The 14,406-nt window shown below is 40.9% G+C and overlaps 1 protein-coding gene across 6 annotated transcripts in view; it reads right to left on the reverse strand.

Moving 5' to 3' along the window:
• The window catches only part of LOC113646464 (homer protein homolog 1), a 28,973-nt gene extending 15,030 nt beyond the window's left edge, over positions 1-13,943 (reverse strand). For 2 of the 6 annotated variants that reach the window (XM_027152738.2, XM_027152733.2), the window contains exons 1-2: positions 13,655-13,942; positions 13,379-13,585 (exon numbers count right to left, since the gene is read on the reverse strand). In XM_027152738.2, coding sequence (XP_027008539.1) covers positions 13,379-13,383 — 5 coding nt within the window. In that variant the 5' untranslated portion in view covers positions 13,384-13,585; positions 13,655-13,942. The other 4 variants (XM_027152736.2, XM_027152735.2, XM_027152737.2 and 1 more) reach the window with 4 other exon arrangements.
• Positions 13,944-14,406: the final 463 nt, after the last annotated feature.

A 14,406-nucleotide genomic window follows, 5' to 3' on the forward strand; every position in this document is an offset into this window, starting at 1 on the left:
GAATTACTGCATAATTAATGAACACACACACACACACACACACACACACATGCGCGTGCTACTGTAAGGTAAAAGGTTTGAAAAGAGACACCAGCGTAACACTTTCGATATCGTCTACGCCGAAGGGAAACTTCTAGCGGCTCGTCTTCCTCACGCACGCGCTGACCTACATGAAGCGAGAGTGTAGAAGTGTTTGCGAAGGTTTGCGGCGTGATTGATGGCGCCGTTATGCAAATCCGTTCCGTCTGACACGTTTCCGCTTCAGAGACAAACGCTTTGTCTGATGTGTTGTAATGAAAACGTTGCACCACAGAAGGTTTTGTTGTTGGGATGAAAGCGACACTGCTTTTATTCAAACCTGGTGTAACAGAGAGACGAGTCAATCACTCTTCATCCTCCTTGTCTGACTTCCTGTCATTTTCTTTATGCCGGAAAATCAAAAAATATCAGGATCGAGGATCCTGGAAAAGATTGTGTTGTTGCACCTTTTTTTTCCCTGATTGTGACATATGTTCTAGACTCAAGGAAAGAAAACATTCAGCTATTCGTAGGAAAATATACCTATAATGGAGTGATGTTACAGTATGAAGCTGACCGAAACGTCCGAAACCGTCTAACGATTTAATCAAAAAACAATTTTCATCCTTTTTTTTTGTATCCATTTATAGTTAAATTTAACAACAGCTTCTACTGAAGACAAAACAACACAGAAACCATTCATTCACTCATTCATCTTCTACCGCCTATCCGAACTACCTCGGGTCACGGGGAGCCTGTGCCTATCTCAGGCGTCATCAGGTATCGAGGCAGGATACACCCTGGACGGAGTGCCAACCCATCACAGGGCACACACACACATACTCACACACACTCACACACTACGGACAATTTTCCAGAGATGCCAATCAACCTACCATGCATGTCTTTGGACCGGGGGAGGAAACCGGAGTACCCAGAGGAAACCCCCGAGGCACAGGGAGAACATGCAAACTCCACACACACAAGGCGGAGGCAGGAATCGAACCCCCAACTCTGGAGGTGTGAAGCGAACGTGTTAACCACTAAGCCGTCCTGCCCCCTACTGAAACCAGAAAGTCCTAAAGACTCAGAGCACCGACACTTGAGGCTCCTTACAAAAAATGTGTAATTAATCAACAGTTCTGACCAATCAGAAGAAAGAATTTAAAATCATTTTGAATGTCCTTGTCAAATATCGTCGATACGGTTTCATTTTACAGCACGACCGCAACCCAGATAAAGCTTCAATCACCTGAAACGGAACGAAAGCAAAATCATAAGATGTTCCGATGGCAATTTCATGCAAAGCAAAAACAGCCGCTTCCTACTTCCTGCATTTAAAAACAAAAGGTCAGAGCGGAGTTACGTCCTCGTTCTGAAGTCCTTCAGCCGATTCGGTCGGTTTCTCTATATAAAAGTCTGGTGTGTGGTTGTTCTGCTGTGGATCTGCTTCTGTATCTCTGTGTCACTGCCATATCACTGTAGGGGCACTTAAGGGAATGGAGATAACATCATAGCCTGAAAGGAAGGCAAGGAATAAAGCACAGCAGACAAAGTGAAAGTGACAGCGACAAAAAGTGGTACCTAAAGAACTTTTGTCGAGCAGGAACCTCAGGGGCGTGTTTTCGGTTTCTTCTCAGAGCTGTTTGGAAGATGTTTAATTGTTTACCAGGTTCTAGCACGATGTAAACGAAAATGTTTAACGATCTGTTCTGCTCTGATGTGGCCAAAATGATCAGGATGTTCTTTTCTGTCATGCAGAATATAGAAGGATAGACAGGAAGTAGTATTACTATTAGCAGAATAATGTTATTTGCTGAATCAGACATCATTAAAGAAGACTGTGAGACTGTTTTCTAGGACAGAGTCACTATGGTCTCTCTCTCTCTCTCTCTCTCTCTCTCTCTCTCTCTCTCTCTCGCTTCTCCTGCTCTCTCAAGGGTACAAGTCCTCCTGTTAATTAAGCTAACAAAATGGAAATCGGCCAGCTGTTATTTAACCTCAAGAATCCATTCATCAAACAGTCTCTGGTTGCCACTAAGGGTTTAAAATAATGGGTGAATTTAAAAAAAAAAAAAAAAAAAAAGTTTGAAGCTTACACACACACAAAGGCTAAATAAAAAAGAATTTTCAATGATACAAATGCTTCGTCAGGAGCTCAAATTAAATTCGGCGTCTACGTTTTTCCAAATGATTCTGTTCCCATCACCAATAATGTCGTAGTTGATATAACTCGATAGTAAGAAATAAAAAGACATAGGACTTCAAAATAAGCTTGTTGTGACCCAAAGGCTATTTTTCAATAGCATGATGTCCTTTTTGTTCCTCTAAAAGATCAGCAACACCAAGGTTTTTTTTTTAGCTTGCAGCTTTTATTTATTTACGGGTGCGTTTCTGCGGTACTTCCTGTTAAGACTTGCGTGCAATAAGATGGAATACGTTTGGTATTCACTGCCTCGTGACATGCTATAAGCATCAGGAAAAATCATTTGCCGGCTTTCTGGTGTTCGATTTGGCCCGTGGCTCTGGAACGGTGCCCTGTTTAGCATAAGTGTTGGTGCACCACTGGGTAAACAGAGCACTGCACTGCCAGATGGTGAAGCCACAATGAATATTCCATTTAGTGTTAATCCACATAAAATAATCAGTAACTGTTTAATCATGGATGTAACTCGACTTTAAGTGCTGTCTAGCAAAGAAACGGGAAAATGTCCACAACTGTTACAGCTAAACTATAGCATTGACAATACCAAGAAGACGGGGCGCGATGGCTTAGTGATTAGCACGTTTGCCTCACACCTCCAGGGTTGGGGGTTTGATTCCCGCTCCCGGGGGTTCGATTCCCGCTCGCGGGGTTCGATTCCCGCTTCCACCTCGTGTGTGTGGAGTTTGCATGTTCTCCCCGTGCCTCGGGGGTTTCCTCCGGGTACTCCGGTTTCCTCCCCCGGTCCAAAGACATGCATGGTAGGTTGATTGGCATCTCTGGAAAATTGTCCGTAGTGTGTGAGTGTGTGTGAGTGAATGAGAGTGTGTGTGTGCCCTGTGATGGGTTGGCACTCCATCCAGTGTGTATCCTGCCTCGATGCCCGATGACACCTGAGATAGGTTCTTGTTACTCCTTCTCCACCACACCCGAGTCAATTCATCAGCTTATTATCGAGGCTTTAATCAGCTGAGTAAGGTGTGTTTTAAACCAAGAGAAACTGGAGAAATGAGGCCTGAAAACCTGAAATCCACTGTTTTGGAAATTTTACACAGATAATCGCTCGACGTCGAATCTGAGCGCAAGTTTTCCGTTATAACACAGTTTTAAAGATAAACAAGTTTCGAGAACACTCAATATTCAAGCGACTAATCAGCAGGCAAAACAACTCCCAAAAAAAAAAACTGGCAGAGGAAACGTTTATTTATTTATTTTTTTATTCATTTACTTATTTGTATCGGACTAAAACGTTGCCTCGTAAAATAATTGCGAGGTGAGATTCGTGATCTTAAGCTATGTTCATACATCGAATTTATCGCCGCAAGTCGCAAGTCTCTGCACTTCGAAATTACTTCTGCTGGTTGCCATAGTAACAATGTTTAGCACTGGGTGGCACACCTAGCGTTCCACTTGACAACAAACCAGTTTTCTTGCTGCTACAACAAAACCTTCTGACTGTGGAGGTGTTTGTATATAAAATTCTGCAGCGGATATCTGCATCATATGATATGAGATGAGAAACAGTTTGCACTCTACTGTCGTCACTCCTATTGGTTGTCGACGCACAACTTTTCTCAACTTTGTCACGTTGCCGATGTGGACACGCCCACATCTAATCGAAAATAAACTCGCATGGTCACAGAGAAACACGGGTGTCTGCAATACTGTATTAAACTCCAACACAGATATGTAGAAACACTAAACCTGTTCTACGGATGTGACTTTTAACGACAAAAGCGACTTATATAATAAATAATTCTTTCTAAGCTTTCTAAGAGATTCTTCTTGTCTGTAGGCATGTGGGTGTGGGGAAAGAAACAAAGAACGCCTGGATTCATAATTTATTCCTCCAAATGTTACTGAACTGCTCATGATCCATAAGACTTGTGGGAGTCATTAGGAAGTCATTAGATTGCACTACACGATAACAGACAAGGTACTGTGGTACTGTATAAGGAGTCATTTTGGAGGATGAGGAATGAACCGTGGAGTAAACAATGAGCGAGCGAATCCTTGTGATCTTATATCCTACCACAACAAACTCTTTGAGCATACGTTCATTCATTCATTCATTCATTCATTCATTTTCTACCGCTTATCCGAACTACCTCGGGGCAAAGGGAGCCTGTGTCTATCTCAGGTGTCATCGGGCATCGAGGCAGGATACACCCTGGACGGAGTGCCAACCCATCACACACTCTCATTCACACTACGGACAATTTTCCAGAGATGCCAATCAACCTACCATGCATGTCTTTGGACCGGGGGAGGAAACCGGAGTACCCGGAGGAAACCCCAAGGCACGGGGAGAACATGCAAACTCCACACACACAAGGCGGAGGCGGGAATCGAACCCCCAACCCTTGAGGTGTGAAGCAAACGTGCTAACCGCTAAGCTACCGTGCCCCCCAGCATACGTTCAAACTTCTCATAATAATTTTAACCCTTTAACATAACATTCTTCCCAATCTTCAGATCTACGGATGAACGCTCATAATTTTCGATCCGTTTAACCGTCAATGCTGAAGAACCAGCTACACGACAAAAATGACCTACAGACATCCCTCAGTAAGCATTCCATGATCGAGCGTATACTGTAAATAAACCAGGAACCATCGAAACATCACAAACTCAGCAGCACTTTTATAACTTGAGGTTATGCAAAGCTTTTAAACCCATTGCATCATTTGGACCGACTTCAACCAATACTGACGTAAAGCCTTTTACTCTACACAGATGATCTAATATCCAGAAGGACCTTATACAGGAACATTCAAGAACCGACTAAAAACAGTCCTGAAGGCAAAAATGGACTCTATGCATTATTAAGTAAATTGTTAATATTTATAATATATAATATTTTTTTTGCAGTTTATCCTCATTCTCTCTCTCTCTCTCTCTCTCTCGCTCTCTCTCTCTCTCTCTCTCTCTCACACACACACACACACACACACACACACACACACACACACACACACACACACACACATACAGCTGAGCTCTTGATTAACATGATCGGCAAAAAGCAGCTCTCAGTGTGTGAACAAATGTGTGTGCAGACTCACAATGATCTCACCGGACCAACTCATTGTGTGCCCATGGAATGTGTGTGTGTGTGTGTGTGTGTGTGTGTGTGTGTGTGTGTGTGTGTGTGTGTGTGTGTGTGTGTGTATACTTAATGTAGTTCTTAATCTGTTATACAATAGGCAGTATGCAGGACACACAACAAGTGATTAAAGGTCTGGGTCACTTTTTGTTAACAAATCGGTACCGTATTGTATCATCAGTTCTCTCTCTCTCTCTCTCTCTCTCTCTCTCTCTCTCTCTCTCTCTCTCTCTCTCTCTCATTCTCTCTCTCTCTCTGCACTGTCCACTAATCATCTCTTTATTAGCATGTCCTTTAGTGTAGCTCTGGGCCATTGAGGCTAATAGCCATTAGTTTAGCATCATGAGGGCACACTGCTGTCATATACAATCATTAAACCACTTTTGGCATGTGATGCTACAGGACAATAATCCATGAGAGTGTGGCATTATACAGACGGATGTAAATCACAGTTACTGTTACCAACCGAATTTAATTATTATTTTACCACAAGTCTATTTTTTATGTATCATTAAGAATTAAGTTTCTGTTTGTAGTTACATTTAATGTTGTGTAACTCCATGTCATGTACATCAGCAGACTGTCAGTATACCTCTCTCTCTCTCTCTCTCTCTCTCTCTCTCTCTCTCTCCCACACACACACACACACACACACACACACACACACACACACACACACACACACACAAGGTGTTAAATACCAGACACAGGCTGAGGGTGAAGGTGAGAGAGCATCCATCTGCTCACAGTACAGACCAAATTCTACAAAATCCTTCGTCAACTCTACATTCACTCAGTGAATTTCCGCAACACACTGCAACACACTGCTACAGACTGCAACACACTGTTACACACTGTTACACACTGTTACACACTGCAACACACTGTTACACAGTATATAACACTGTTACAGACCGCAACACACTGTTAAACACTGCTACAGACCGCAACACACTGCTACAGACCGCAACACACTGCTAAAGACCGCAACACACTGCTACAGACCGCAACACACTGCTACAGACCGCAACACACTGTTACAGACCGCAACACACTGTTACACACTGTTAAACACTGTTACAGACCGCAACACACTGTTACACACTGTTAAACACTGTTACACACTGCAACACACTGTTACACACTGTTAAACGCTGTTACAGACCGCAACACACTGTTACACACTGTTAAACACTGTTACACACTGTTACACACTGTTACACACTGCAATACACTGTTAAACACTGCAACACACTGTTAAACACTGTTAAACATTGCAACACACTGCAACACACTGTTAAACACCGTTAAACGCTGTTACAGACCGCAACACACTGTTACACAGTATATAACACTGTTACACACTGTTACACACTGCAACACACTGTTACACACTGTTAAACACTGTTACAGACCGCAACACACTGTTACACACTGTTAAACACTGTTACAGACCGCAACACACTGTTACACACTGTTAAACACTGTTACAGACCGCAACACACTGTTACACACTGTTAAACACTGTTACAGACCGCAACACACTGTTACACACTGTTAAACACTGTTACAGACCGCAACACACTGTTACACAGTATATAACACTGTTACACACTGCTACAGACCGCAACACACTGCTACACACTGTTAAACACTGTTACACACTGTTACATGCTGCTACAGTCCGCAACACACTGCTACACACTGTTACAGACCGCAACACACTGTTACACACTGTTAAACACTGTTACAGACCGCAACACACTGTTACACACTGTTAAACACTGTTACAGACCGCAACACACTGTTACACACTGTTAAACACTGTTACAGACCGCAACACACTGTTACACACTGTTAAACACTGTTACAGACCGCAACACACTGTTACACAGTAATATAACACTGTTACACACTGTTACACACTGCAACACACTGTTACACACTGTTAAACACTGTTACAGACCGCAACACACTGTTACACACTGTTAAACACTGTTACAGACCGCAACACACTGTTACACACTGTTAAACACTGTTACAGACCGCAACACACTGTTACACAGTATATAACACTGTTACACACTGCAACACACTGTTACACACTGTTAAACACTGTTACAGACCGCAACACACTGTTACACAGTATATAACACTGTTACACACTGCAACACACTGTTACACACTGTTAAACACTGTTACAGACCGCAACACACTGTTACACAGTATATAACACTGTTACAGACCGCAACACACTGTTACACAGTATATAACACTGTTACACACTGCTACAGACCGCAACACACTGCTACACACTGTTAAACACTGTTACACACTGTTACATGCTGCTACAGTCCGCAACACACTGTTACACACTGTTAAACACTGTTACAGACCGCAACACACTGTTACACACTGTTAAACACTGTTACAGACCGCAACACACTGTTACACACTGTTAAACACTGTTACAGACCGCAACACACTGTTGCACACTGTTAAACACTGTTACAGACCGCAACACACTGTTACACAGTATATAACACTGTTACACACTGCAACACACTGTTACACACTGTTAAACACTGTTACAGACCGCAACACACTGTTACACAGTATATAACACTGTTACACACTGCAACACACTGTTACACACTGTTAAACACTGTTACAGACCGCAACACACTGTTACACAGTATATAACACTGTTACAGACCGCAACACACTGTTACACAGTATATAACACTGTTACACACTGCTACAGACCGCAACACACTGCTACACACTGTTAAACACTGTTACACACTGTTACATGCTGCTACAGTCCGCAACACACTGCTACACACTGTTACAGACTGCAACACACTGCTACACACCACTTCACACCGTTAAACACTGTTACACACTGTTACTACACTGCAATGCTCTGCTTCACACTGCTACACATGCTACATGTCCTACTACACACAAGCTACACAGTGATACACATTATTATGTGGGGATGTGGTAGGGGATGTGGTAGCTCAGTGGTTAAGGTGTTGGGCTACTGATCGGAAGGTCATGGGTTCAAACCCCAGGTCCACCAAGCTGCCACTGCTGGGCCCCTGAGCAAGGCCCTTAACCCTCAGGTGCTCAGTTGTAAGTCACTCTGGATAAGGGTGTCTGCTAAATGCCGTAAATGTAAATTACACATTGTTTTACTCTGCTACACAGTTACACACAGCAACACACTGTTACACACGATTACATACTGCTTTACACTGGTACACACTGCTATTGCTATGCCCTGTTACACAACGTCACACACCGATACACACTATTACACAGAGCTACACACTGTTATACTAGACACCGTTATATCACTGCTTTACACTACTACATGTGTGTGTGTGTGTGTGTGTGTGTGTGTGAGTGTGTGTGTGTTGTGATGTTGCAAGTCTTCAGAGCAGATCCAGTGACACTAGGATACAAAGTGGAAATGTCGTAATAAATGTCTCTCCTCTTACGTAAAATATCGGTTTCATGTAAATGAAATGTTATTCAATATGAAACATACAAAGTGTTAGAAGTCTGTAAGAGTTGCATAACCGGGTTATATAATTTACTAAAAGCTCCAACATGCACACACCTGATCCTACACGCAAGGATGGGAAACCAGGCATTAAAAAAAAAACAGCGAAAGAAGTTTCTAGATTCTTCTAGAAGGAGCCGGGAGCGTGTTATCGCATGATATCACCGGAACATTGCACCAGACCAACCGGCTGCAAGTCTGGGCTCAGAAACTAAAGTAAATATAATAGAAAAATTAAAAATAAATATAAATATGACAGATAAACATACAGTATAGGTGCTGTACAATGGATGAATTTCTGATCTTATTGAAACACACACACTTTACATTCCTGTCGGTCTGAACCGTAAAAAAATTGTGGAACTGCACCAGTTCTGTTCAGCATAGAGGTGTCACTTTATTACACAATCTCATTCTCTGTGCTCTTTAGGTAAGAATAAAAGCCTCCGGGTGTGTGTTAGAGGAAAGTATTCACCAGTGCGATGGTGTGATAAAACACAGTTACTCTTACTATCCCGAAGTTGTTTATTACCCGATCGCGTGTCCTGCCGTGTTTTAGCCGGCTTAAACTTCAGCGATGCTACGCTAGCTATTCCATCTTATTTATTTATACTTTTTATCTGGTTCATTGCACTGCTGCGGAGAGAAACACACATGAAAGTATGCTAAAAACATACTTTCAAGAAGAAGAGAACAGAAAACGTTCCCTTAAAAGTATTTAGCTACCCTGGTTAGCTAAGTTAGCAATAACATTCTTTGCTAACTTAAGATTTAGCGATTTCACAGCAATATGATCTCTTGTTCTTGACATTTGTTTGATTGTATGTTTTACAAAGGAAACCTGGCTTAATATGGGCATCTGGCAATTTACTGGATGTCTAAATTTGGATGTTTTCCTGATTTAGCAGATGCAAAATCACACTTTAGCGGCATTTGACGCTGAACAGGTAGCACCTTTATTTTATTTAGTATGGAGCATGTGATTGTGCGCAAATGTCTTTTTATACCTCATTTACTCTGTTTACATCCTGCTGTAGTTGATAAAAAATATCGACCCAAGTCTCTTGCTCATCTCTACACACACATCCTTGTGCTGTTCCTGATTTTAGACGATGAAACCCTGCTTTTCTGCTTTCACTACTGCCTTTTCTTCATCTATGCTCAGAATTCCAGAGCGGAGCAATTCTACTCATTATATAATGCTTAGCGGTGTCAGCTCCCGATGCCATGCTGCGACCCGGCCCTGAAAAGCGACATATGTCAGATACAGACACTATTTTTGGACTGGCCAAGTGCCCTGAGGCTCTGCTGGACTTCTGTACGGGTCAAACAAATGCCTTTTCATTGGCTTGATCTTTATTTACTTGTAGAGGGTTTAGCAAAGGAAACAGAATCCATCACATCAAGATTCTGATCGACAAGACCTTTAAAAAAGTTAACAATCGACTCTAAGTACAGAAGTCTTAAAAAGCCATGTGATATTTTCTCAGCCTTATGATCTTCAGAAGTTATTTTTCTTGTGGTCTCGAGAAGGCCTCAGAAGTGGCTTGTTCAAGATTACACACATATATTTAGCTACATGGATAGCTACAGGCTCTAAAATCACTCACTATGCGCCAAAGCCTGAGTCTGCGATTTCAGTTCAAAAGTCATGTCAATATTTACATGGAAAATGTTCTCGGTATTCAGAGTCGAGTTTCGCTGTTGTTCACGTGTCACAGATAACACCGCTGAGGTTGCTTGTTTTTTCTTGAGAAATGTCAGAGACATGTTTTTACCGTCTTTTACACATGCGCATTCCTTTCATACTGAAAACAATTTAAGGGGATTTTAAGGGGACGATACTTTTAATTATTTAATAGTGTTATATTTGATGTGTTTTGTATTATATTGTATCGTCGCTATGGTGTTCTGTATCTGTGGTCTGAATACTGATGTACAATTATGTTACACCAAAATCTTTAGACATTTTTTGCTAGAGTTTGTTAAATAACCAATAAAACATGAAATTCAGTCATCCTTATTACATACACACACACACACACACACACACACATACACACACACGAGAGAGAGATATATATGCCTGCCCTCTCTTAAATGTGCAAATTTCATCCTATTTAATTTCCTTAAAACACCAGATAACGCCTGAGTAAGATAACAGTACGGCTCTATTTGTTCATGTGTATGCAAAGAGGTGAATCAGCTCTGCAAGCCAAGCGAGCAAGAAACACTGCCATGTCTCCTTTTTTTTAAAGCTATTTCGTTTCTATCTGACCGTATCTGAGCTGCCACGGCTTTAAGCACCTCTCTGGTCGTTCGAGTCCATGCGAATGTGAAACAAGCTGCCACCGTCTATGACCTTTTCCTTAATGCAGCCAGTTTGCTTCACATTATCAGCTTATGCACCGTGTCCAAGTGCAGCATTCTCTGCAGTAGCTATTCGGGTGTAATTCATCACTTTTTCTCAGGCACATAGCAAAAAGCATCACAACAAACTCACTGACCTTTTACAGAATCTGTTTTTTAAAAGAATTCAAATGTAAGTATGATATATAAACGATGACTGAGTTCACTAGACAAAAAAAATAAAGCAAAAATGAACTAAAAGGACACAGACAGCATTTATGTAATCCAGCTGAGCAAATATGAGCCTGTAACACAGTCCTGTAACACAGGACTCAAAAATCCAACAGTGCTGGTGTCAGGTTGGGGGGGAAAAAAGGTTTATTAACCCCCGGAGGCGTTAATTCAACACATTTCTTGGTAACGTGCCTGTTTTTTTGGCTTATTAACTTAAAAAAGAGAGGCTGTGTGTTTACAGCTGCTACAAAACAAGTGAAAACACAAACTAACTTGTCTTGTAGACGTCGTACAACTTTAAAAGTATTAATAAATGGATAAAAAAAGTCTATTGTACGGTAAGGAACAAACGTTTAAATTGTCGGCAATGTGCTGTGGAGTAAGAGAGGAGTAAAACACTTCAGGTTGTGTCGCTTGGGGAAAATAATCATCTTCTCAGTGCGAACAGTAACTCCGCCTCTTCACGCCAGCTCGTTGTCAATCATTTTGCTTCCTTTTGATTCCTATCTTAATAGTGAAATTGGTTTTACATATGACACGGGTATATTTTATAACGTAGGGACGTAGCGTGCAAGCCAGAAGTGCATCCTGGGACTCTAAGGGCAATGTACACACAACACACACACACACACTCACACACAAATTACTACCTAGCGGCAACTTAGTAAAGCATGTCTGCCTACTGGCATGATTTGGGTGGTGGGATGACACTGGAGAACCTGCAGGAAACTCACAGACACAAGGAGAACAACAGGATGCACAGACAGTAACCCGAGCTCAGGATTGAAGCTGGGACTGTTATGTATGCTAAAAAAAACATCTAGAATAGCTATTAAAAATACATTAGTTATTTAGCGGTGTTTGACATATGAATGATTCCTGCCTATGTGAACGAAGCTCCGCCCCCATGAGCAGTGAAAATCCAATCTGAAATACAGACGAGTTCTACACACCCGAAAGTCAGCTCTCCAGTGATGTTGTTTTTCTAGTTCTAGCTATCTATCAGTTTATTCAATTAAACAATAAGCATATTTTAAATTGCACCTTTAAGCATGAGTGCATTTGACTAAATTTCAGATAAAATTTTATGGTAAATTTCGGCTGGCAGATCGTAGGCTAGCTAGTGAGCTGCCAAGGATTTGTACATATATTCCTGTTAAAAATGCTTCAGCTAAAAGTGGCTTCGCGTCTTCCTTTTCGTCTTCGTCTGAGGAGCCTATATATTACAAGTCAGAAGTTATATTCTTGTAAATTATATCGCTTGTCGTGTCACTGATAATGTCAATAACTTTAATACATTAACCATTTGTGTAGAATTTTCTGAGGCACACACGAGGATGAGGATGAGGATGTGTGTTAACTAAATATCCACAATCTACCTGTCCAATCAAATTAGTGCACTTGATGTATAATGGATAACATTGGACTTTACTTTGAACAAAAAAACACGCCCCCAAATGCACGGCTTTTGTTTGCATCCGGGTACTTTTCAGCTACTAGTTGATAAATGGCACAAATTCATCATTCTGCAGTGATGTGATTTAGGACGCACCCACAAAACCGCTCAGATTGAACATGTAAACCTTTTCTCTCCTGGTTTAAAGGACTCAGAGGCCATGGCAGGAGTGTTTTAAACAAGATTCAGGTGGAAATAATAATAATAATAATAATAATAATAATAATAATAATAATAAAAAATACTACTACTACTACTACTAATAATAATAATACTAAATAAATAAATAAATAAATAAATAAACAGACAGACAGACAGACAGACAGACAGATAGATAGATAGATAGATAGATAGATAGATAGATAGATAGATAGATAGATAGATAGATAGATAGATAGATAGATAAACAAACAAACAAACACAGAGATATCTAGTACGCACCCCATTGTGTCAGACTGAGCTGGAAGCAGCTGGTTGTTGTAGTTTGTCGGCTGTCCGTTTGCGTGTCTTTCACTCCGACATGACACGCAAAGCACCGCAAAACTCCGAGAGGCTTTTGATCTTCACCGCTAATCCGTCCAGACGTGTGAGAGCATGATGGCGAGAGAAAGCGAGCTCTCTTTCGCAATGTGCATTCTCAACACTCCACTGTCAGCCAGCACACAATTTATATAATATAATATAATATAATATAATATAATAGTAGTAATAAAATACCCCTCTGAGATCAGATGAAGAAGGCCAGCATTAATGCCCGTGTGCGACGGCTGCCTTTTACTCCTCTTTATCTCCAAACGCCACTATAAATATGACCAGTGTTCACATCCACACTGTTATTACACGCAGTCCATCGTGGACAAGGATAAATAAATATACCTTTGGATGCTCATTCATTCATTTACACTATTGTCGAGGTGCCCTGTGTTCGCCTCGTTGCCTGGTTACAGCTCTCCGGTGGAGAAAAAACCCCAAGCAGCGCATATTAGTGATTCATTCGACTGAGTCGATTCTTTTGAAGTGAACTGAACCACGGGAACTTGAATTCATTCATTTGATTCATATGACTCATTTGATTCACGGAATCAAATTTAAAGATTTAGGATTATGTTAGTTAGTTCTGCCAAAGCACACAATAACATACACTAAAATGGAAATAAAACTATTTTAACTATTGAACACATATATAAGCACTTTTGGAAAAATTATCTCTTTAAAGGTGCAAAGTTAGATTTATTTTATCATATAATATCCAAAGGCTAAGTAAACATTTCTGCCAAGTAATTTTACTTACCTAAAAATAAAAAATAAAATATAAGTGTGTCTCCTATCTGTATTTGTTCCTGATCTGTTTATCCCCAATAATGTTGTAAATGATTCAGATGGGTTGCCAGATTTAAACATCTATTTCTTTTATTTATTGCTTCTACTGGGAACTGGAAATGTGCTCTTCAATAAATAGAATGAAAATA

The sequence above is a fragment of the Tachysurus fulvidraco genome, chromosome 21, assembly GCF_022655615.1.
Source record: "Tachysurus fulvidraco isolate hzauxx_2018 chromosome 21, HZAU_PFXX_2.0, whole genome shotgun sequence".
NCBI classification, from domain to species: Eukaryota; Metazoa; Chordata; class Actinopteri; order Siluriformes; family Bagridae; genus Tachysurus; species Tachysurus fulvidraco.